Below are 25,790 nucleotides of genomic sequence, written 5' to 3' on the forward strand. Positions count from 1 at the left end.
AGCATTCTTGTTTGGAGTTTAAAGCATTCCCTCCCACATTTCTATAACGTTAGGACTGTTTGTGTCATCCCGGTGTAGTGCTGGGCAGTAGATTTTTCAGTGGCTCCACATGTGAAGACCAGAAGATAGGCCCATCACAGACCCCTACCCTCCAGAGCGCTCTTCTATTATGATGAAGGAGGGCCACCTCAGTACTGGAGCATCGCCATAATGTAGGAAGGAAATGGAGTCCTTAGAGACGCTTGTGACTTGAGGAGGAGCACAGAAATAAGAGCAAATATAGTGAGGGCTGAGGGGCAGAGGATTTTCTTTTCCTCTGTAAATTTATAGTAAATAGACTCTTATTCTTAGAGATTAGTTCTTTCTGAGCACTCTAAAGTTGTTATTGGCTAGTCATCTGGTGGCTTCGGCTTGTAATCCATCAGGAGGCTAAGATCTGAAGATCTAAGTTCAAGGCAGAAAATTCCTTGAGACTCTTATCTCCACTTAGCCAGCAAAAAGCTGGGAGTGGAAGTGTGGTTCAGGTGGTAGAGCACCAGCCTTAAGTGAAACACTAAGCAAAAGCTTGAGGCCCTGAGTTCAATCCCAGTACCTTCTCTCTCCCTTCCTCCTTCCCTCCCTCCCTCTCTCTCTCTCCCTCCCTCCCTTCCTCCCTCCCTCCCTCCTCTCCTCTCACATACACTATGAAGTTGCCATGTGATCTCACTGGAATGAATCCCAGACAACATGGAACTTTGCATTATTTGGGGAAATCATCCATAGCAATGCTTTCCAACTTCACTTCCCAGGCTGCTTGTCAAGCAAAGTGAGTGAAACACAGACTCAAGACAACACTCTGATTAAAATATCAGTGATTCCTTTTAATACCATAATACTTCCATTATGCTAGCCAAAATTCAAGGCCTATGTCAAATTTTCCCACAGACCCTTCAGACTAGATTTTGAAGAGACTAAGAGACTAAGACTGAAGAAATCTGCAGTGAAATCTTCATGTTGGAGAGACTAAAGAGTTACATGAGGACATAGTGGGACACTGAGCTTTTGCCATCAGAGAACATCTCTCAGGACAGGAGAAAGAATATCCTAGTTTTATTTATACAAACTCACTGCCCCAGGCTCCATACTGGGCATAGAACAAGTCAGGAAAAAAACCGAGTCAAATCAAAGAACAAGTGGGATTTATGGATTTAGGATAGCACAGGATTACTGCAGGAGATTCTTGACACTGGAGGAGGATTATGGGTACAGAGACCTGGTGTTCCCCCTCATTCATTCACTCTCAGCTCCACATTCTTCCAGACACAAAGACAAGTCCTTGACTGCAGGCTGATCATTTATTGAACAGGTAGACGCAGAACTTATTCAGTAGAGTTGCCATGGACATGGCCAAGAGAAATGCAGAGAAAACCTTGATTCTGGATGGATTATGTCACTCTAGGTGATTAGGGAAGAAGATCTTGAAGATGCATGGATGAAATCTGTTTATTTCTTGGAACTCAGGTCACAGAGCTTTTCAGAAGATCCCTGGACATGAGAAAGGGATGAAGTTGGAACCTAAGTAATGAAGTGTTCACTCAGCTCTAAACAAGCAGAACATAGCAACTTACTAAGCAATCCTTGAACTGAATTGAGGACAAACAGAAATTCCATTACAGGAGGAGATGGTGAAGAAATAGAAATCCTTGGCATTGTAATTTTTGTTATTTACTGGGATAGGGGAACCCAGGGTACTGAGTAAATGACTTAATGCTATTGCTCATGTGGTCTTAAGCTTCCCCCAACTGATTCTATAAAAAATGGGAAGTAATGACTATTATTAATGACTAATGGCAAAATCCATTGTTAATTTTATTAAATGCTTACTTCATAGAAGTTGCTGAAACTTTCACATACATTATCTGAATAAAGTCTCACAGTAAGTCTGCAGTAGAGCTGGATGAAGTAACTCAGAATCTGTTCTCCATATTGGAGGACAGTCGGGTGGGGGCAGACATCCCCTGATGGGAAGTCGAGGGCATGCAGAGCTCCAAGGAAGACAGGGTAATCATAGTGGGGTTGGAAGAGGGCCGCCGCAGCGTGGAAGGTGGGTCACACATACAGATGTGAATGCACTCGAGGTTTAGATTCACTCCTACTATTCCTTTCCATTCCAGATTTTAAGTCTTAGTGATTCTTAGGACATTCTCAATCACTGACCTCTTTTAATCTGTGTGATATCCACACAGCAAAACTATAAGGTAAAGAGCACATTTTTCTTCATTTTTTTAAGTTACAGAAGTCATTGCTCTGAATCCAAAGTAAAGCTCTTCACAGAAGCCTCCTTATCAAATGATTTTTGTTGGAATCTTTGGCGACAACCCCATAATGCTTATGGAAGGCCCTGGTCCCGACCTACTCTAACTACAGTAATCACCAACCTGGAACCTTAGGCCTCTTCGTCATTTCAGACCTGAAGACAAGGATCTTCTGTGGCAGAAAAGGAACACGTTTAGATACCACCTCCTTTATATTTCTTTGAGAGAAACTAATGTCTCTCCAAAGGAGACAGATCATCTTCCCTAGAATTTTCCCTTCAAGGAGAGAAAAGTGAGGTAGCCAAACTTACCATCTTTTGTCAGGTCCACTATATTTTCCTCAGCAACTCCGTGTTTTTCACAAACTTCCGCAAATTTTTCCTTAATTTCTGCTCTCACATCTGGTTGTCGGCCTGGAAATAGAGTGACAGTAACCAGAATGTTGTTGGCATAGAGATGAATGAAGAAGCAGGGATCTGGGAACTCAGGCAGATTTTGACATCAGTAGGACATTTTTCTGACTTTAAGAGGGATTTTATAATCTTTTCATTACTGATCCTGGGGGAAGACCAAAGGTAAACAAATGTCATCAGTAGGGGAGAGATGGCCCAGAGATAATTGGGAAGACCATTTTATATCTAAGATTCCCTTTTCTTTCCCCTCCCTTCCCACTCCCAGATAAGTATCATGACAAGAAATACTGTACTGGGGGGCTGGGAAAGTGGCTCAGTGGTAGAGCGCTTGCCTTGCATGCCTGAGGCCCTGGGTTCGATTCCTCAGCACCACATAAGCAAAAAGAAAAAAGCCAGAAGTGGCACCGTGGCTCAAGTGGTAGAGCACTAGCCTTGAACTGAAGAGCTGAGGGACAGCATCCAGGCCCAGAGTTCAGGCCCACAACCAGACCCCCCCGCCAAAAAAAAAAAAAAGAAGGTGAGAGATCTGCTCTTCAGAAGCCCCTGGTCAGAATGAGTGATTCTTGAAAACAATCTATAAAGAGGAGAAACTCTTAAAAGTTATAGGAAAATATGAGACAATGGTTATGAAGAAAAGATGGAAAAGAAGGAATGGGAAAATAAGATTTCTTGCAATTAATCACTGACCATCTAATCTGTGATCCAGAACAGATGAGCAGAGCTTTATCTAAGGAGCACAAGGAGTGGATGGAAAATAAGCAAGATTTGGTAAACTCTGACTCTCTCCTCCTCTGGTTGACAGGGAAATAGAAGAGTTGTTTCTGGGAAGTAAAAGACTTTTGTGCATCTGGCAATGAAAAAGAGGAGACTTTTTGTTTTTCTGCTAGCCTATGAGCCAGGAAAGTGAACTCCTTCCTTTTGACTGGAAGGGTTGGCACTCTGACAAGTCTCAGTTGGTATAATAGTAGCAGATGAATTACATGAACACCTTGTCACCTTCCACTACTCTGCAGAGCAAGTCTTCTAATCTTTGCCATGGACCCAATTGAGTATGGGCCTGATTCTTGTCAATATTTATTCCAAGGCTAGATTATATATAATCATATGGTATACCATAAATGTGTAGATTTTGAAATTTACCACTTAAAAAGGTTTGAAGATTATAGAAAAAGTCATTCCAGATTTCCGAAAAAGGGATATAGAATTGACACCAGAATCCAAACTACTATATTGAAAGTCAAATTGCATCAGCTAATTTACATCTGAGGCCTTTAAACTTTGACAAAAAACAATCTGGTAATCTAACAAAATCTTGTTCAAAGTCAGGTTTGTAGAGGAAGCTCTAGACCTAGGATCTGGCCAGGTCTATGAAAATATATACAATGGAACATGCTTTATCTTAGCACAAATCTCGTCTACCCTGGGTCAGACATAAAAAGTAATATTTAAATGCTCAGAATACAGAATGTAAGAAATGGATGTGCTTGACAGATTTATTTCATTCAATCTTCATAATAGCTCTACATGGTATGTAATATTATCCTGTTTTTACAGTGGTATGGAGGAAGACTCAAAAAGGTTAAGTAATCATACCAAGGTCACACTGCCAATAAGTGAGAGAACTCAAACTTGGACCTAGACTATCAAATCCCAGAGCCCCTCCTCTTATTAGTCTACTCCAGAGGTCATGGCCGATGGAGGATGGTGCCATAGAAGGGCGAGCAGTGCTGTAGACTTTGGGAAGTGTCTACCTGGGAATTGCTACTAAAGACACTGTCTGAAGATTTCTTTAAAAAAAATGGGGCAATGCTGAACTAAGGACACAGGATAACCCATTGCAACAATAAGACTTACAAGACACTATGTTGGAAATGAACTTTACAATTTTGGGGTGGGGGGAGTGGGGAAGGAAGGTGGAGGAGGGAAGGGATGGTAGGAGAAAAACAAAGGAGGGGGTAACAATGCTTGACAGGAAACATACTCATTACCTTATTCATGCAACTATAATTCCTCTGCACAGCATCTTACAAAAAATAAAAATTTAAAAAATGGTGCACTATGGGTGTAGCTGTAAGAGTCTGATAATTAAAGAGTGACAAATCATCTCTTCTGACACATTGATATTTGATGGTTGATTTAGGAATCACTGCTTTTCTAATAAGGAATAAGAAAATCCTTCAAAATGCACAACATTTCTTTTCCATTCATGGCCTCAAAGCAAGTGTCTGTAAACCAACTCTACTAAGATTTGTGCACCCAGCTACACATATGCAGCATCTTATAAGTGATTAGAAGGGAGGGTGAGTAATAGTCCATACCAAGATGTTGAGAATCGACTGGCCAATATGTAAAGAGACTTATGGAGTACTTAACAACCCAGCTAAAAGTCCACTTTTAATCAGATAGCCTGACAAAAACTAACTGGCTTATTGGAAATAGACTAATTCACCTTGTCCCTAATCACACTCTTGAAATCAAATCATTCATTGAGAATGCAAGTGGAAATTTTCAAGTCTCATTACATTATGCCAATATTCAGTGTTCAGAAGAAAACAAGAAACAAGCTTGTTCGGTTCTCCTGCCAGGATGGAAATATTCCTGGTCCCTTATCTCCAAGAACCAGCTCAAAACCAGTTCTAAAACATCTGCTTCCATCAGTGGCAGAAGGAGGCTTGGAGCTACCAAACTCCACCTGGATCAGATGGGTCCTCTGAAAGCAGGGACTGAGGAGCACAAAGAGTTCAATGGGGAATAACTTGGGAAAGGTGTATGGAGGAAGCAGAGTTAGGAGGGGAAGCTAATAAGCTAATAAGATAAAAGTCTTAGCAGAAGACTGCTTAGGAAAAAGTCTTCCTCAGTCACAGAGTAAGTGGGGTGGCCTCCTGAAAGGAGTAGTAGCTCAGCTCACAAGTTGAAGCAAACGTGAACGAGTTAACAGTTGTGCCTTCCAGCCAGCTACTCCCACCAGGTACCGAGTCTCTTCTGGAAGGGTGAATCCAAGCAGTACATCTGTTTGTTTGGCATCCCATCCTACTCTCCAGAAAGTGTTTTAGTACTCTTCCCATATAGAGAGGGAGAGAAGTGGCAGAAGAACCTCTTTGCCGTCCTCATTAGTCTGAAATGTCTTCCACCATATGAGACACAATGGCCCTAGATGACTAATTGAGCCTGAGAACAGAAAGTGCTTGGGTTTTGAAAATCTATGGCCAGGAGGGATACTGAAAACAAAACAAAACTTGTGTCCCAAGGCACTTCGATTGTGAGACCATCTCAGACCCATTGTCTCCATGGTAATGGTACAGTAACAAAACAGGTTAATGGAAAGTCTACTTGCCTGAAGATCTGGCCTGCTCTCCCTCTTCCCTTTCTCTGTGCTTTGTCTTCCTATGCAATGTACATCTCTGCTGGCCTGCTCCCCTGTGGGCCCCCTTCCTTTGTGGATTACTTCAAAATTTGTCATTAGTCCAAGTTCGTGGGGCTTTGAAAAACTGAGTAGTTTTATGGGACATCTTTTTTTCTAGTGACAGCCATAAGGGCAATAATTTCACAATATTTGTGTTCATTCTGTTTTGTTCTTGAGTTATGAAGTTTTTCTTTCCTTTTTTTCCTTTTAAAACATAATTTGATTGTAATTACTAATATGTTCTACAGAGGAGTTACTATTTCGTAAGTCAAGTAATGCGTATATTTCTTCTGTATATTTCTTCTTTGGACAATGTCTTCGCTCTCCTCTAATCTCCTCCTCTCATCCCTGCCCACAAATTATATAGTTCATTTCCCACATAATGCATGCTGAATAGTTCCATTGCATTTGTTCAACCTTTCTTCTTCCCTTTCTTTCACTCTCCTGTTCCCCCTGAAAAGAAAAAAAATCCAAACAAAAAACAAACACCACCACCAATAATAATAATAACAAGGAGAAATCCATGTTTCTGTTTCCTGGAATTTGTTTTGACAAATAGTACTTTAAATGTGATGTTAAAGGTGTAACTCCAGTTCGACCTTTGGGTTCCTGTCTTAAGGTTTCCTCCATTAGTCTGTTTGTGTGTGAGCGCTTAGAGTCCCCTGTAGATTGTGTTCTCTTGATTTCGTAGTGCCCAAGTCGCAGGACCCCCACCAAGAAGAACACTGAGTGTCAGACATCCCGAAATGCAAAAGCACGGTTTTATTTAGACGGGCTGCAGCTTGGGCCTCTTCCTGCACTCCGACACAGTGGAGCCTAGGAGGAGAGCCCCCAGCTAAAGATTTGCAGGGCTTATAAAGGCAAACAACCAGGTGTTTGGATTACCACCACGTGTTGCTCTGCTAGCTGAGATAATTGGTGATCTAGGTTTGCTCACAGGATTTGCTTATCTTAGGTTTTAACCTTTCAATAGTTTAAACAAGCAACAAATAGTCACTGCCTCAAAAATGGCGTTAACCCTTCAATTGGACAGAAATCACATATCTACTGGGCAAAAATAATTTTCACATTCTCAAGTTTTAAAAAATTGATCTCTAATTTCACATCTCATGAATTTTGCAGTGAATAATAAGTTAAACATAGCCACACTTGCTAGGAAAGTGAGCTGAACCCCCTGACAGCTTATTAGATAGAATTCTAATCTTACATCAAAGGACACCAAGTCATCTCCTTTCTATTTCCGTAGTTTGCTACCAATTTTAAAAACACTAGATTCTTTAGAGACCCATACATTGGAAAAGTATTAGTGAAGAGATCATTGGCTTTGAATTAAAAAAACCTGGATACAACTGCTCACACCCTATAACAACATCTGAGAACCTAAGTTTCCACAAACACTTGTTGCAAAGATAATTTGGAAAGGTGGGCACTGGTGGCTCACACACATAATCCCAGCTATTCAGGAGTCTGAGATCTGAGGATCACCATTCATAGCCAGCCCAGGCAGAAAAGTCTGTGAGAATCTTTTATCTTTCATTGACCATCAAATAGCCATAAGAAGAGGTATGGCTCAAATGTTAGAGAGCTGTCCTTGTGCAAAAAAACACTAAGTGAGAATACTAGGCTCTGAGTTCAAATCCAGTACCTGCACAAGGAAGGAAGGAAGGAAGGGAGGGAGGGAGGGAGGGAGGGAGGGAAAGGAGGAAGGAAGGAACGAAGGGAGGGAGGGAGGGAGGGAGGGAAAGGAGGGAGGGAGGGAGGAGTTTGACATTACTGAAATGTAATATGTTCCCAGTAAATATTATTTACCCTCTCCTTGTCTTGTCTGTGACTTAGCAAATTCCTTCCTTTCTCTGGGCCTCAGTACAGTATGATAAAAATGAGAAGACTGGTTCTGAAATGGGACAGAGGGAACACCTTTTGGAGAACACTACTGACATCTGGCCTCCAGGATACTGAGACAATAAAGCACCTCTGAAGCGGAGGTGGTCCCCAAAGATGGAAGGATCTTGTTAGACTCGATCTCGAGACCCCGGTGCGACCCCCAGAGACCACGACCAGTGCAAACAGCAAAAGAGTCGTTTATTTGCAAGCTTGGAGTCACAATCGTCACTGACGCAGTGGGTCAGAGTTGTGAGCCCCGACCCCTTGTCCAGCAGGGTTTTTATTGAGTGTGTAGCAGGGGGAAGGATGTCTCAAGCTCATTAGTTAGGAGTATGATCATTTCCAGTAAGGGCAGGCACTTTCTAGTTTAGCGGTTACGGGATAGGTTAAATCATACATCATTGATTGGATAAGTGGGCCTAACCACAGGAATGCTGAATATGTCTTGTCCGACAGAGTTGGGGGGGAGAGACTGCCCAAATTCCTGGACTGGTCAGGGCAGCCTGATCCCTTTTCTTACTGTTATCTTGCCTTGGTGCAAGATCTAACACTTACTTTCTAGTAACATATGACAAATGTTTTAGTTTTGCCTGGAATTACTACTAAACTTATTTTTGGTCTCTCAACATGTCTACAACACCCACATTGAGAAAAGCTGCATGAAACCATGTGGGCATTGAACTATTTCCCCTTTCAACAACAAATGGATGCTTCTGGTGTTTTCTTCAAAGGATGGCAGATAGGCAGCAGTGCTACCAAGACCTGTTTTGGTTAATGAAAGTACATTTTGTTTCTAACCCTTTAATCATTCCCTAAACAATTCATTATATAACTGAAATGTTACTGTCATTTGTTGGCCTGTTCTTGCCTGAAGGCTAGCTCTTGCGTTTTGCTGCTGCTGGTCACATTGAGCAGATTTTTTTAATGAGATTGCTCCAAAACACCTTTATTAGGAATCAGCTGGTGATTCCAGAGTGCCCAGGCCCGGTATAAAGAACCACAAGGGTATTAAAGACCCCAAGTCATTTAGCAGGAAAAAGACAAACATTTTACTACCCACAGCAGCAATGGCAGTGGCCACAGCATTCCAAGAGAAAGCTTGAGTTCAACCAGCCTCATTCTGCCTCTGTTCACAACCACCAGTCATCTTTTCACTTGCTCTTGAAGCAATACATTTGCCCCAACAGCCAAGAGAAGTCTAACAGGAACCTTACAACAAGTCAAATAAATGCATTGCCACCAAGCAAATGTTATAGGATAGAATGCAAATAGAAGATCCCAACTAGGAAAATCTGTCAGCCCTCTGAGGACAGGAACAATGCCTGTTCACTGATGCATGCTCAGGATTTGGGGTGTTTATTTTTATTTTTGACTAGGCAAACAGCCAGGACTAAATAAATTTTAGTAGAATAAATAAAAGTGGGAGAGACTGAAAGGAGAAGGAAGATTATGAAACAATCAGGTGATAAGCAAAGGGCCTTCCAAGAAGAAGGAAGAGGAGATAATGCAGAAGCTAGCAGCAAGCATGTCTATAGAAAGTTCAAGGACCAAAAGGAAACCTGTGTTGCTGGAGCGTGGACAGCAGAGGGACTGGAAAGGGGCTTTGTTCATTAGCTAGGGTTGCCCTCACAAAAGCTCTGCTGTCAGCGGTTTAAATTTCACAGCACTGGAAGTCTGAGATCTTCTGAGATCTCTCTCCTTGGATTGTAGATGGACACCTTCTCCTGTGTGTTCACATGGCCTTCACACTGGGAGAACCTGATTCAGAAAACTCTCCAGCATCCCTACAACTGTGGATGTGTGGATCTGTTCAGCTTATGTGTGGGTGAGAGAGGGAGAATCCATCATTACATTTCCCATCAGTAGTTCAGAACACCAGTGGAGTTCATAGAAGGAGGCAAAGAGGAAGACTCATGTAGAATAGGCAGATGCAGGAATGGGCAGCGTTGCCACCTACTGGCCACCCGGAGTTGAACTGTATCAGGGTGAGTCTCCTATAACCTAGGCAAATGCTTTACTACTTGAGTCATGCCTCCAGCCCCTTTTCTGGTATTTATGTGTTTTGCTGGCCCATGAACTCAGGGTCTACATGCTGATTTGAAGCTTCTTTTGCTCAAGGATAGCACTCTACCACTTGAGCCACAGAGTCACTTCCTGCTTCTTCTGACTAGTTTATTGAAAATAAGTGTTTTGCGAAGTTTTCTGTCCCAGCTGGCTTCAAACTGTGATTCTCAGAAATCAGTCTCCTGAGTGGCTAGGATTATAGAACTGAGCCACCAGCACCCAGCTTTGTTATTTTTATTTTTTACTTCTTTTTAATTTTTATTATAAAGGTGATGGACAAAGAGTTTGCAGTTATATAAATCAGGTATTGAGTACATTTCTGTTTAAACTGTTCACCCCCTGTCTCTCAGTTTGTTCCTTTCTGACCCTTGTCACCCCAAGTTGTATAGCTCATTTTCACTATAGTATCGAGGGAGTATAACCGCTGAATTAGTTCCCTTTTGTCGGATCATTTCTGTTTCCTTTTTCCCTCTCCAAATTAGATAAACTTACCTATAAGATAAAGGTACAGAAATAATAAACAATGACAAGGAGGAAAAAGTGAAACAAAAAAGGACCTCAAACAGTACAATAAACAAAAACCTTTGTTTCCATTTCTTGGAGTTCATTTCAATAAGCATCATTTTATGTGATCATAAATTGAGCCTTTGTGATCCTCCTAAGAAAGTCCTCCTCTGGTCTCACTGTGTGAGTGTTCAGAGTCCTGTTTAATTTATCATGTCCATGTATAATTTTTGTCTCTTATTATAGATTGGGTTTATTTGTAGATTTATAATCACATTCTAGTAATCACAAAGAAGGGAAACCATGCAGCCTATGTTTCTTTGGCTTACTTCACTCAGTATAATTTTTCCCATGGCTTTCCATTTCCTTATGAATGGTATAATACCTTTCTTTCTGATTCATGAGTAGAATTCTTTTATGTATATATACTACATTTTCTTGATCCATTTGTGCACTGAGGGGCAGTTAGGTTGACTACATATCTTGGCTATGGTAAACAATGATGGTAAACAATGATCATGATTGTGGTGGTGGCTTTACTGTGGCCTGGTTTGTGGTCAAGTGGATATATGCCCAGGAGGGTGATTGCTGAGTCATAGGGAAGTGCTATGTTTACACTTTTGAGGAAACTCCATACACATTTTCAGAGTTGAAAGAGTTTACAGACCCACCAACAGTGAAATGGAGTTCCCTTTGGGCCACATCCCCGCTAGCATTTGTTATTGTTAGTTTTCCTGATGATGGCCATTCTCCCTGAAGTGAGGTGGAATCTCAATGCTGTTTTAATTTGCATTTCTTTCATGGCCAAGATCTTAAACACTTCTTCATGTGTCAATGGGCCATTCTTTTTTTCTTCCTCTGAGAAGTCTCTTTTTAAGTCTTTAGCCCATGTATTGATTGGGTTGTTGAGTTCTTGACAATTAACCTTTTGGGGGTTTAATTTTGTGAGCTCTAAGTCTATTTTGGATATGAGGTCCTTGTCTGATGCATCTCTAGTGAAGATTTTCTCCCATTCTGTAGGATTTCTATATATCTTGCTACATATCTTGTCCTTTGCTTTTCAGAAACTCTTCAGTTTGCTGGACTCTCCTGTATCCAGGCTTTCCTTCATTTGTTGTGATTCTGGATCTTTAGTGAGGAAGTTTGGTCCCATGCCTACAAGGTCTAGGGTTTCCTTTATCCCTTTCTGTAATATTTTCACAGAATTGTCCTTATGTTGAGGACCAGATCATATTCTTGACTCAGGAGTAATAAGCTGCCTGAACCTGATTTAGGCTGTTGAAATGGAGGAACACAAACTATACAGAGCTTCAAACTCCGAGATAATCTTCTTAATTAACCTTCATGCCTATACTGGTTAAGCCTTTCCTTCCTTCCTTCCTTCTTCCTTCCTTCCTTCCTTCCTTTCTGTCTTTCTTTCTCTTTTTTTTTTGTGTGAGATACGTCTTACACTTTGACAGCCTGGTGACAATCTCAATATATCTGTCTTTCAATGCCCCATTGAGAAAAAGATTCAAGGAGCATGGGTACTGGTGGCTTACACCTGTAATACTAGCTACTCAGGAGGTTGAGAGGACAGGTTCATGGTTCAAAACCAGCCCATGCAGGAAAATACATGAGACTTTTACCTTCAGTTAGCCAACAGAAAACCAGAAGTAGAGTTTTTGCTCAAAGTGATAGAGCTATTCTTGAACATAAAAGCTCAGGGAGAGTGCTCAGGCTCTGAGTTCAAGCCTCACAGCTAACTATCACACAGAAAAAATGATTCAAGGGTAGAGAGGGTATGGAGCAAGTCTAACATGCTTTATGTCCTATTGTGTCAGAAAAAATAGGCACATCAATGAGCAAGTGGGATTAACGGATACAGGATAATTGAGGATTACTGGATGAGAGTCTTGAAACTTGATGCAGATTCTAAGACACTGGAGGAGGATTATGGGTACAGAGACCTGGTGTCCGCCCTCATTCATTCACTCTCAGCTCCACATTCTTCCAGACACAAAGACAAGTCCTGTACTGCAGGCTGATCATTTATTGAACAGGTAGAGTCAGAACTTATTCTGGAAGACTTGTCGTGGACATGGCCAAGAGAAATGCAGGGAAAACCTTGATTTGTGATGGGTTAAGTTGTCCTAGGTGATCAGGGAGGAAGATCTTGAAGATCCAAAGATGATGTCTGTGTGTGTGATGGAACTCAGATCACAGAGCTTTTCAGAAGATGCCTTGAGATGACAAATGGATGAAGCTGGAACCCAAGCAATGCTGTGTTCACTCAGCACTAAAGAAGCAGAGGAGAACATGGAAACTGCCTAAGCATTCCTTGAAGTGAATGGTGGACAAACGGAAATTCTATTACAGCGGCCAATGGTGCAGTAATAGAACTCCCTGGAATTGTAACTTGTGTATTTACTGGGATAGGGGAACACAGGGCACTGAGTAAATGACTTATTTCTATTGCTTATGTGGTCTTAAGCTTCCCCCAACTGTTTCTATGAAAAATGCAAAGTAATGACTATTATTACTGACCAATGGCAAAATCCATTGTTAGTTATTAAATGCTTATTTCATAGAAGTTGCTGAAATTTTCACATAAGTTATGTGAATAAAGTCTGACACTAAGTCTGCAGTACAGCTGGATAAACTAACTCAGGATCTGTTCTCCATACTGCAGGACAATCAGTTAGGGGCAGACATCCTCTGATGAGAAGTCAAGGGAGGGCACGCAGAGCTCAAAGGAAGACATGGTAATCATAGTGGATCAGGAGATGCCTCCTCATCTTTTAGATGGGCCACAAACACTGATGTGAATGGATGAGAGTTTGATATCACTCCTAAAATTCCTTTTCCCATTCCAGATTTTAAATCTCAGTATTTCCTATCCATTTTCAATCACTGACCTCTTTTCATCTGTGTTATCCACACAGCAAAATTGTAAGGTAAAGAGCATTTTTTCTTCATTTTTTAGTTGCTGAAGTCATTTTCTCTCAAGCTCCTCGCAAAACTGGGTCCTGAATCCATGGTTCCCAAGTCCAGAGTAAATTCTCCATGCATACTCCCTTATTAAGTTATTTCATTGGGATCTTTGGCAACAACGCCATATTCTTATGGAAGGCCTGGTTGTAATCCACCCTCACCCACTAATTACCAACCTGGAGCTTACTCTTCATCACTTCAAGCCTGAAGGCAAGGATCTTCTGTGGCAGAAAAAGAACACATTTAGATGCCAGAGCCTTGATATTTCTTTGAGAGAAACTAGAAGACTCTCCAGCTTGCAACAAAGGAGATAGATCAGCTTCCCTTCAGTGTTCCCCTTTTGTGACGTAAAATTCAGAGAGAGAAAAGCTAGATAGCCACACTTACCAACTTTTGTCATGTCAATTATGTTTCCCTTAACAATTCCATGTCTGTCAGAAAACTCCATAAACTTTTTCTTAATTTGTTTTCTCACATCTGGTTGTCGGCCTGGAAAAAGAGTGTCAGTAACCTGAGTGTCTTGGGAATTGGTCCTGAAGATGAATTTAGAAGCAGGGATCTAGGAGGATGGCAACCACTGGGCACTCAGGCAGAATTTGACATTAGTAGGGTATCTTGCTGACAGGATGGGAGATTTTATAATTTTTTCATCACTGAGTCTGCGGAAGGACCAAATGTAAACATCTTTCCTTACGAGGGGGGGAACGATGGCCCAGAGATCATTGGGAAAACCATTTTATATAAAGGATTCTTTTCTTCCCATCCCGAGAAAAGTATCATCATACAAATCCATTACCATAGAGTAGAATGACTTGGAAATTGTTCTTATTCTTCATAAGAATGATAAGGTATTCATCATATTTTACGTCAGCTATACTAACCAGATTTTCTCCATCATCTGTGGAGAAAGCAGAACAAAGCCAGAAATTCCAAATTACATGTGAGTAATGGAAACTATTTACCTGTCCTCTTCCCATGCAAACCCAAAAGTCAATGCATATTCTGAAAGAAATGGGGTGAGAATATCTCATGCCTTCTATTTGCATATCCTTGGGCTTCATAGGAATTTCTAACTGCAGTGATCACTAGTGAGCAGAGTACTTGTCCCCAACAGCAACTTCTCCTCCATCACCCTCTTTGAGATCTGTCCATGTCCTTCAGCATTTCTGTGGGTGACATGCCTCTGTGTTCTCATCACAAACATGAGGCTCCATACTGCAGAACATGCTATGGCATTGGCCATTCAGAGTTATCAAACATTTCAATAAATGAGAAACTACCCTACCCGATTTGCTTTGCCTTTTTTTCATTCTGCCAGCTAATTTTTGTTGCAGGGAATACATTGAGCCAAGTCGCCCTCTTTTACTTGATGTGAGTATGTGCCAGGCATATTCCCTAACTTCAGAATGGATTAGAATAGGCTCCATGTATTAGGAAAATGAGTGATATTAATTGATTACGGGCCTAAACATAATGGAAATTTTTTGTTTTTTTTATAATTTAATTTTATTGTCAAGGTGATGTAAAATGGGGTTATAGTTACATACACAAGGTAATGAGCACATTTCTTGGTGAACATTGTTACCCCTTCCCTCATTTTTCTCCCACCCAACTTTAATTTGAACACCAAATAAATGGATATAATATCTTCATTATAATCTCATATACATCCTTACTTAATAGCTGTTTTTCTCCCCAAGTATTTGTCCTGATACAAAAAATCCATTTATAGCTGAGTATGGTGATATTTGACATAATCTTAGCAATAGGGAAATAATTGTAGGTATAGGAATAAGACTTAGAGGCCAATCTGAGTTACACAGCAAGACATTGTCTCAAACACCAAAACAAAATGTGTAATTATTCAACACTGAAAATATGTGCTCAACTACATACTTGTACTTAGCACTAGTTATGATTTGAGTAAATCATTTTCTCAAAAAAGTAGAATTATTTTTTGTTTTTTGTTTTTTTTTTGTCGGTTGTGGGGCTTGAACTCTGGGCCTGGGCGCTGTCCCTCAGCTCTTCAGCTCAAGGCGAGCGCTCTACCACTTGAGCTACAGCACCACTTCCGGTTTTCTGGTGGTTTATTGGAGATAGGAGTCTCACGGTCTCTCCTGCCCGGGCTGGCTTTGAACCGCAATCCTCAGATCTCAGCCTCCTGAGTAGCTAGGATTACAGGCGTGAGCCACCAGCGCCCAGCAAAAGTAGAATTATTTTTATAAATGATTTTGTAAAATGATTTTTGATTTTTATAACATGATTTTATAATTTCTTTATTTGTGAGCTAGTGTCCAAATTACTCTGATCAAAAAAGATAAATGGCAAGTGAAAATAGTTTTGTTTAATGGATATTTTCTGCCAAATTTGTAACTTTTTTTGTTCTTAATATATTTTTTTATTCTAAAGATCCTGTACAGAGGAGTTACAGTTATATGAGCAAGATACTGAGTCCTATTTCCTATTGAGCATTGTTACACCCTCCTTTATTTTTCCCCTACCATCCCTTTCCTCCCCAAGATAATGGAATTTAATAAATCCCTTGCAGCTAGAAATATAATTTAGAAAGATTTTTGTATACTTACAAGAAGCAGTATATATGCCATCCTGGTCTGTTTTATTACAAGCTGTACTCACTTCGAGACACTGTCCATTGTCACTGTAAAACAGAATGAGTTCATGCCTCACTTCAATCATAACTTGAGTTTCTGACTCCACTTTCATTATGAACACATTTCACAATCACCAAATGGGTTTATTGATACTACTTGTTTCTGTCTGTATCTCTGTTTCTGTCTCACTGTTGGTCTGTTTCTCTCCACCAGCCCTGCTCATGTTAGTCCTTTGTCTTGAATTCGTGGCCTGGGACTGTCCTTGAGCATTTGTACTCAAGGCTAAAGATTACTTGAACCTCAGCTTCAATTTCATACTTCACAGATGACTAAAACAACCTTTTCCTGCCGTTATTTCCAACTCTTACTATACCACGGCCACTCGTCTAGCTCATTAGCTGACTTTTCACCATTTGCTGGCTTTATAGATGTCACATGCCTTGCTCAAAAACTCATGGAGTAGAATCATTACTTTACCTTTTTCCTCCAGAAAATCAATGTGGAAAGGGATGCATCTTCTTGGTTAACTACTGATAAGAGATTCCCATTGCACATTCCTTGCTCTTAACTTATGCTATACTGTCACAGTAATGAGATTCAACTGTGTCTACCCTTTGCTTCTCCCACTCCTACTGAATCTATTCCTGTAACCAACTCTTGATTCCTGCAGAGCCCATCAGGTCCTGAGTCAATGTCAGATGAGGGACTCTGGTTGAGATACAGGCAAAGCATGGACAGCTACACCACTGCCTGTGGTGTGTCCACGCGTGTCCATGTGTTTGTATGTACATGGGTGTGCCTCTACTTGTGTGTGTGCTTTTGTGTATGTAGAAGTCCAAGACAAAAGCCAGGTCTTGTTCTCCCTTTCTCAAACAAAAAGAGGCCGCACTTACAGTCTATGGAATTTAAACAACAAGGAAGCGTTCTTTAAGACGTCAATATACTCCAGAAAAATTCTCAAGGTACCATTTTCTTCTATCCTCTCCTTTTGGCCGGTGGCTATGAGGATGGTAAACCACTCCCCTATAATCTGCAATAGGTAAGGAGGACGATTGAGGCAAGAGAAGCAATATCACGTGGGCATTTTTCTCTGTGGCTTTAGCCTGTGGGCCTGGCCTTACAATGTGATTTGCAGTTGGAATTAAGTCTCAGGTCCATTGACACAGCAAAGTAGGCCCTTTTCTGCTGCCCGTCCAGCAAGAGAGGCTGCCCCAAGCATGGTCACATTTCACTATGGTCCAACTGCTCTTAGTTGAAGGTCTGAAACCACTCCTTTTGTCAAATGTTAAAGCATTTCTGAGCCCTCAAAGGATTTACCTGGCTTCAGATTTCCCCAAGGCTTCTCCTTCCCCCAGTATAGTCAGATTTGAGGTTCTCCATGACTCTACCTTTGATGGTTCAAAGTTCTTCACAACTTCCATTTCTCCTTCACTGTAGGTACAGACCAGGGTCAGCCCCAGACATAGGAGCAACAGCTTCATCTTTGTAGTGGATTAAACTGTGTCTCCCACAAGCACCAGAGTCTTTCCCTGACCGTGGTTCTACTTCAAAGCTCCTTGGTCTTTATATACTTGAGTCCAGTTTTAAACTACAAGTTTCTACTTTCCCTCCTCCTCCCCCAAGAAATAATTACGCATTCACAGTCATTAAACCAAGTCATTAAACTTGCTGCCCTTTGAAACTTGGGCATTTGTCTCTTTTGCAGTGACCTTATAATTATCAAAACACATACTGAGTTTGGCAAATGGTGACAAGGCTGTGTACTACCTTATTCCCACCAACTGATTTTCTCCAAGAATGCTGGCATGCTATAATCTGGCCTATTTTCAAACTGAATCTGACTCTTCTTGGAATGTGAGGCTGATAGGAGGGTTGACTACTCTTGCTGTGTAGATTCTCTTGATCTCATTCCACCACCATTCCTAACTCTGCAGTTTCTCCTCCTGATTGATTCCCTGTGAGAAGATTAACCATCTTCTAAAGGTGTAGATCTATCCTGTTCACATGGATACCCACTATATGCCTGCTCAATAACTTCACCTTTGGAATTTTGTCTACTAATGCTATTTTTAAGTACTATGGAGTTTTCTAACAATAGGAATGAGATTTATTTAAAAAAATCTCTTTGTAGGTATGTCTATTATAATGAGGTAGTGACTCATTTTTATATACTTGGACACAGGTGTAGAGGGTAGAACACAAAACTAAAGTCTAGACTTGAAGCCTCTATTTTGTATGATCTCATCTATTAAGGCCTGATCTAACTGTACTCCACACTGGCTGTCTGACTTCATTTCAGATCTACAATCTTTTATGGTGATTGGCTTAAGCATTTCCAGAATAGCCTGTGAACATTAAGTGAACAACTCGAAGCATTAAAAACACCTGAGCACTGTGATATAATCTAACTAGGTAGCTAGACAGAGCCAATCCTGAACTAATAATCAGTCAACACAGAGAAGTCCTTTGCCTTATAATAGAATTTCCTTAACTAATATTTTGCTATTGCTAAGGGTCCCAGGAGTTTGTCCCTGCGTCCTAGATTGGGACAGGCACGGGCCTCAGAGGGATATGCTCCCACAGAGCGGTGCAAGAGATTGTCCTCACTTGTATCCTAGGCTGGCACCTTCTAAGTCCTGCGCTGGCACTTACTTTTCATAGACTGGGGGGCTGCAACTCCAGATTGGTGGGCTCTTTGCCCAGGATTGGCTGGCTCATGCATGTTGGGTGACAAGCACTTGTCCCAGGCTAACTCACACTGGGCAAACTATCCCAAGTTTGGCCATTGGGCTGTCAAGTTCTCCACAGACTGGTGAGCACTGATCCTGCTTGGGGTGAGGGAGGGGGGTTATGCCTATTGGGTGGGTGTGAGCTTCTGAAGGGTCAGGCTTGCTTGGAGAAATTTAGATCACATTCTTGATTCAGTTATATTTAACTGCCTGTACTTGATTTAGACTTTTGAATTGGAGGAGCAGCAAAATATACAAACTTCAAATCCCTAGCTAATCTTCTGAATTATCTCTTTTTTGTGTGTGGTCATGGGGCTTGAACTCTAGGCCTGGGCACTGTCCCTGAGCTCTTCAGCTCAAGACAAGTGCTCTACCACTTGAGCCACAGCACTACTTCTGGTTTTCTGTTGGTTTATTGGAGATAAGAGTCTCACAGACTTTCCTGCCTAGGCTGGCTTTGAACCATGATCCTCTGATCTTAGACTCTTAGTAGCTAGGATTACAGGCATGAGCTACCGGTGCCCAGCTGAATTATCTTTTATACCTATAATTACTGAGCCTTTCTTTCTTTCATTCTTGCTTTCTTAGCATGAACACGTCATATACTTTGTCATGCTGGCATCAACTTCCATTGTATCTGTCTGTCAGTGTCCAATTGAGAAAAAGATTCAAGAAAGCTGGGCACTTATGGCTCACGTGTGTAATCCTAACTACTCAGGAGACTAAGAGCAGAGGATCATAGTTCGAAGACAGCCCAGGCAGGAAAACCCATGAGACCCTTACCGCCAATTAGCCAAAGGAATACCAGATATGGAGCTGTGGCTCAATGTGGCAGAGCACTACTCTTGAGCATAAAAGCAAAGGGACAGTGCCCAGGCTCTGAGTTCAAGTCCCACAACTGACTCACATATGCCAAAAAAAAGTTTCAAGGGTAGAGATGTTAGGAACAAGTCTTACATACTTTCTGTCTTATTGGGTCACAAAAAGCGGACAAATATGAGGGCAAGTGGAATATATGGAAACAGGAGAGCAGAGGATTACTGGAGGAGATTCTTGAAACTTGATGTAGATTCTAAGACACTGGAGGAGGATTATGGATAACGAGGCCTGGTGTTTCCCCTCATTCATTCACTCTCAGCTCCACATTGTCCCAGACACAAAGACAAGTCACGTGACTGCTAATATTTATTGAACATGAAGAGGGAGAACTTATTCAAGTAGAGTTGTCCTGGATATGGCAAAGAGAAATTTAGAGAAAACCTTGATTCTTGATGGATTAAGTCATTCTAGGTGATTAGGGAAGATCTTGAAGATGCAGATGCAGAGATGAAATCTTTGTGTGTGTTGGAACTCAGGTCATATAACTTTTCAGAAGATCCCTGGAGATGAGAAGGGGTGAACCTGGAACCCAAGTAATGAAGTGTTCACTCAGCACTAAACAAGCAGAATATGGAAACTTACTAAGCATTCCATTAATTGAATTGAAGAAAACAGAAATTCTATTACAGTGGCAAATGGTGAAGAAATAGAATTCCCTGGCCCTCTAACTTGTATTATTTACCAGAATAGGGGATCACAGGGTACCAAGTAAATGAATTATTTCTATTGCTCATGTGGTCTTAAGCTTCCCCCAACTGATTCTATAAAAAATTGAAAGTAATGAAGGATCAGAGGCTTGTTTCTGCCATCTTTAGCATGAGAAGTTTTGAAGAACTTTCATATATTAATAACTAATGGCAAAATCCACTTAATTTTATTAAATGCTTATTTCATAAAAGCTGCTGAAACTTTTACAAACGTTACCTGAATAAAGTCTCACAGAAAGTCTGAAATAGAGCTGGATAAAGTAACTCAGAATCTGTTCTCCATATTGGAGGACAATTGGGTGGGGGCAGACCTTCCCTGATGAGAAGTCGAAGGCATGCAGAGTTCCAAGGAAGACAGGGTAATCATAGTGGGATCAGGAGATGGCCTCTATGTCTTGTAGATTGACCACAAACACTGATGTGAATGCACTAGAGTTTCATATTCACTCCTATTCCTTTTCCTTATAGATTTTAAATCTTAGTTATTCTTAGCAAATTATCAATCACTGGCCTCTTTTCATCTATGTTATATCCACACAGCAAAACTGTAAGGGAAATAGCACTTTTCTTCTCATTTTGTAGGTTCTGAAGTCATTTGGTCTCAAACTCCTGGCAAGACTGGGTCCTGAATCCAGGATACCCAAATCCAAATTAAACTCTCCACATAAGCCTCCTTAGCAAATTATTTTCATTGGAATCTTTGGCAACAACCCTATATGCTTGTGGAAGGCCCTGGTCCCAATCTACCCTCAGCCTAGGAATCACCAACCTGGAGGCTTAGGCTACTTTGTCACTTCGGACTTGCAGACAACGATCTGTTGAGGTAGAAAAGAACACATTTAGATACCCACTCTTTTGTATTTCTTTGAGAGAAACCAGATGACCCTCCAGCTTGCAACAAAGGAGACAGATCACCTTCCCTAGAATTTTCCCTTTTTGTGACATAAAATTCAGGGAAAAAAAAGCAAGGTAGATAGGCTTACCAACTTTCGTCAGGTCCAGTATGTTTCCTTCAACAATTCCATGTTTTTCACAAAAATTCATAAACTTTTCCTTAATTTCTGTTCCCACATCTGGTTGTCGGCCTGGAAACAGAAGTACAGTAACCAGCATGTCTTACATATTGGTCATGGAGATGGGTAAAGAAGCAAGGATCTAAGAGAGTGGCAACAGCTGGGTATTCAGGCAGAATTTTACATCATTAGAGTATCTTTCTAACATGCTAAGAGAGTTTATAATCTTCCCATCACAGAGGACCAAAGGTAAGCATCTGCCTTCAGTGGGGGAGAAATTACTGGAGATCATTGGGAAGACAATTTAATATCTAGGATTCCTTTATTTCCCCACTTTTCCATCCCCAGATAAGTATCATCATGCAAATACTTTACCATAGAGTTCAGCTAATTGGAAATTTTTCTCATTCTTGAGAAGAATTATAACATATTCATCATATTCCACATCAGCTATACTATACACATTGTGCCCATCATCTGTGGAGAAATCAGAATAGAGCTCAGAATTTCTTAATTACATGAGAATAATGGAAACTATTTCTCTGCCCAGCACACACCAAAGCAAATTCATATTCTGAAAGAAATATGATGAAAACATCTAATGCCTTCTGTTTGTATTTCCTTGGGCTTCATAAAACATTTCTACCTAAAGTGATCACTGGTGAGCAGAGTACTTGTCCCCAGCAGCAACTTCCCCTCCGTCACCCTCTTTGAGATCTATCCATGTCCCTCAGTATTTTGTAGGTGGCATGGTCTCTCTGGGGACAATGGCATTACATACACGAGGCTACAGCCATCAGGAGTGATCGAACAGATTTCAACAAATGAGAAATTATCCTACCCAACTTACCTCAACTTTTTTTTTCCTGCCAACTAATTTTTGTCGCAGGCAGTACTTTTGACCACATTGCCCTCTTTATCTGACGGGGTTACGTGTTAGGTATTGACTTTTGCTCACATGTTCCCTGAATTCAGAATGTGGCAAATAGAATGGGCTCCTCATATTAGGAAAATAAGTAATAATAATTGGTCAAGGTCCTAAAAAATAACGCACTTTAATAAATCCCATACTCTTAGATATACAATTTAGAAAGACTTTTTGTATACTTACACTGAACAGTATATACACCATCCTTCTCTTTCTTATCACAAGTTACAAAGAATTCAGTACACTGTTCATTTACACTGTAAAACAGAATGAGTTAATACATGATTGAAGCTGCCTTCCCAGCCTCTACTCTAACCATAATTTGAGTTTCTGATTCCACTTCTATTTTACATATACCAAATAGGTTTTATTTATACTACTTCTTCTGTCTGTCTGTCTGTCTGTCTGTCTGTCTCTCTTTCCCTGCCTCACTTATGCCAGTCCTTGATCTTGAACTTAAGGCCTAGGCACTGTCCTTAAGCATTTGTACTCAAAGCTAACTACTGCTTGAACCTCAGTTTCAATTTGATATTTTAAGAATGACTAAAACAAACTTTTCCTATTGCTTTGTCTCACTGCTACTATACCACAGCCACTTGTTTAGCGCATTAGCTGAGTGTTCACCATATGCTGGCCTCTTAAATTATACTTTATAAATGTCACCTTACTTGGTACTCCCACAAACTCATAAGGCAGAAAATCAATATGGAAAGGGATGCATCTCCTTGATCAACAACTAGTAAGACATGCTATATTGTCACACTAATATTGTTCAACTGTTTATATCTCTTCCTTCTCCCATTCCTAATAAATTTGTTCTTATAACCAACTCTTAATTCTTGCAAAGTCCCAGACCCATCAAGTCCTGGTTCAGTATCACATGACTTGGATACAGGTTCAGCATGTACCAGCACACCACCACCTCTGTCCATGTGTATCCAAGTATTTGTATGTACATGTGTGTGCCTCTACTTATTTCCATGTATAGTTGTGTATGTAGAGGTCAAAGACAAAATCCAGGTTTCTGTTTTCCCTTTCCCAAACAAAAAAGGCCATACTTACATGGTATGGAATTTAAAGAACAGGGAAGAGTTCTTCAAGAGATCAATATATTCCACAAAAACTCATGCTACCATTTTCTTCTATGTTTTCCTTTTGGTCAGAGCCTAGGAGAATGGTAAACCACTGCCCTGTAATCTGCAATTAAATAAGTAAGCTGATTGAGAAAAGAGAAGCATTAGCATATGGACACTTTTCTCCTTGGCTCTCATCAGTGGACCAGAACTTACAAGGTGATTTGCAGTTGGAATTAGCTTTTGGGTCCATTGGCACAGCACTTACACTCCTTTCTGCTGTCCCTCCATCAAGAGTGGCTGCCCCAAGCATTGTCACATTTCAGTATGGTCCAACTGCTCTTAGTTGAAGGTCTGAAACTACTCCTTTTGTCAAATGTTAAAGAATTTCTAAGCCCTCAAAGGATTTACCTGGCTTCAGATTTCCCCAAGACTTTCCCTTCCCCCAGCAAAATCAGAAGTTGAGGTACTCCATGACTCTACTTTTGATGGATCAAAGTTCTTTGCAACTTTCATTTCTCCTTCATTGTTGGCACAGACTAAGGTCAGTCCCAGATATAGGAGCAGCAGCTTCATCTTTGTAGTGGATTAAACTGTGTCCTCCACAAGCACCAGAGTCTTTCCCTGACAGTGGTTCTACTTCAAAGCTCCTTGGTCTTTATATATATATATCTTGAGTCCAGTTTTAAAGTACAATTTTCCACTTTCCCTCCTCCCCTTCCATGAAATAATTATTCCATTCACTAGCATGAAGCCAAGGATTGCTGCTGCCATTTGAAGCTTGGCAATTCATCTCTTTTAGATTTATTTAGTTAGTTACCTCACAGCTATCAAAACACATTCTCAGGTTGGGAAATGGGACTCAAGTAGTGGAATGCACAAAGCCCTGAGTTCAAACTCCACTAACGCCAATAACCACAAACAATACAAAAACAAAACTAAGAAAACACATTCCTAAGAAAAATAGTGAGTACACTAAAGAGTGACCACTTGGAAGCATTTAGCATTGGTCCTGGCTTGGAATTAGAAAGCCAAGGTAATAGGACTAAAGATTAACTGGGAAATGAAATGTGTAATAATTAAATGACTCAATTTTTAGAAATCTCGGGAACAAAGAATCTATTTCTATCAAAGAAGTGACTTGGCAACTAACACAAAGCATTAAAATAGGGCTGGAATATAATGTCTCTAAAATAGGTGTCTTCTATTTCATACTTCGTGTGTGAGTGTGTATGGAGTGTTTGTGGGAGGGGGTGCTTGTACATATGTTTGTGCCAGTCCTGGGGTTTAGGTCTGGACCTAGGAGCTATGCCTAAGTTTTATTTTGCTTAAAGCTGGCATTCTATTACTTAAGCTACAGCTTCACTTCTGGCTTTTTGGTGTTTATTTGGAGATAAGAGTCTCACAGCTTTTATTGCCCAGGATGGCTTTTACTCATGGTTCTCAGATCTCAGCCTCCTGAACTGGTAGGATTACAGGTATGAACCACCAATTCTTAACTCAGTATATTTTACTTTCCCTTTTCCACTAATCCTAACTACTGCAGTCTTTCTTCTCCCTACAAGAAAAGTACAAGTATTTAGTCTCTATGTGTAACTCTGCATTATGGGCCCATAACAAAAGAGAAGAACAAAATGTCAATCCCTCCTTAAAATACCTTCAATGAAGTTGGAGAAGTGGATGATCTATTCAGATACTTTCTATTCCAACTCTGCTGAATGGTACCAAACTATAGAACAGTCACTGAAGCAACAGCAGCGAAGTGCATCAGAGCATCACTAAGCAGCTGTGCTGACGTGGGTTTCATTTGCATCTCTCCTGCTTTGAAATCGAACAGATGTGAGCTTTTTCTGAGCCTTCATCTCTCCTCTCTGACCAACCCCACTTCTGCCTGGTAATTGATTGCTGCAGGGATTCAGTGAGAGGATGAGCACCAGACCTTCAGTGAGAGGTCTAGCATGCACAGAGCCAATGAGATCAGAGATGGTTCCCCAACAAGGTGAGACTTAGGGAAGGCCCTGAACATTAGGGAGGGTGTGCAAAGGGGAAACACCACTCTAGGTAGAGGAATGTTGTGAAGAGCATTCTGTGTTGTGTTATTAAAAGCTACAGGTTCACTCCTCCTGTTTTGTGCAATGGACTTGCCCAAACTAGAAAGAAGAGGCTGGGGGAAGGGGGCACAAAGTAGGAACTGTGACTTTCTGTCTGTGAAACTGTTTGTTTTGGCTTCTTTACATGATTACGTTTCTTTTAGGTAAGAAATATACTAAGCTATTTACCAAGTAGTATTCCATGTCAAAGACTACTGTGTATA

General features: G+C 40.8%; 2 protein-coding genes across 2 annotated transcripts; both read right to left on the reverse strand.

Annotated features, from left to right (window-relative positions):
• Positions 1 to 1,320: 1,320 nt before the first annotated feature.
• On the reverse strand, positions 1,321 to 24,135 carry LOC122121415 (major urinary protein 20-like). The gene is given in 8 exon segments (XM_042695640.1): positions 1,321 to 1,524; positions 2,418 to 2,466; positions 2,606 to 2,757; positions 21,862 to 21,952; positions 22,587 to 22,659; positions 23,465 to 23,528; positions 23,530 to 23,600; positions 23,960 to 24,135. Coding segments are annotated over 7 exon segments (567 nt in total). The 5' UTR covers positions 24,053 to 24,135; the 3' UTR covers positions 1,321 to 1,524; positions 2,418 to 2,443.
• LOC122121427 (allergen Fel d 4-like) lies at positions 12,580 to 17,700 on the reverse strand. Its single transcript, XM_042695648.1, has 7 exons — positions 17,536 to 17,700; positions 17,041 to 17,177; positions 16,121 to 16,194; positions 14,332 to 14,433; positions 13,923 to 14,024; positions 13,712 to 13,756; positions 12,580 to 12,840 (listed from the first exon to the last, which is right to left on the reverse strand). The coding sequence occupies exons 1-6, from the start codon at positions 17,626 to 17,628 to the stop codon at positions 13,734 to 13,736; spliced, it is 531 nt and encodes a 176-aa protein (XP_042551582.1). The 5' UTR covers positions 17,629 to 17,700; the 3' UTR covers positions 12,580 to 12,840; positions 13,712 to 13,733.
• Positions 24,136 to 25,790: the final 1,655 nt, after the last annotated feature.

This window comes from Dipodomys spectabilis, unplaced genomic scaffold, assembly GCF_019054845.1.
Source record: "Dipodomys spectabilis isolate Male_0828 unplaced genomic scaffold, ASM1905484v1 ptg000006l, whole genome shotgun sequence".
Classification (NCBI taxonomy): domain Eukaryota; kingdom Metazoa; phylum Chordata; class Mammalia; order Rodentia; family Heteromyidae; genus Dipodomys; species Dipodomys spectabilis.

Excerpts from the sequence above, each read along its gene's own strand:
- LOC122121427 (XM_042695648.1), bottom strand. The coding sequence starts at position 17,628 with ATGAAGCTGTTGCTCCTATGTCTGGGGCTGACCCTGGTCTGTACCTAC. Across the intron at positions 17,178-17,535 it reads AGAACTTTGAACCATCAAAG|ATTATAGGGGAGTGGTTTAC; the intron begins GTAGAGTCATGG and ends TACCTATTGCAG. Across the intron at positions 16,195-17,040 it reads TTGTTTAAATTCCATAGACT|TGACAATGGACAGTGTCTCG; the intron begins GTAAGTGCGGCC and ends TCTGTTTTACAG.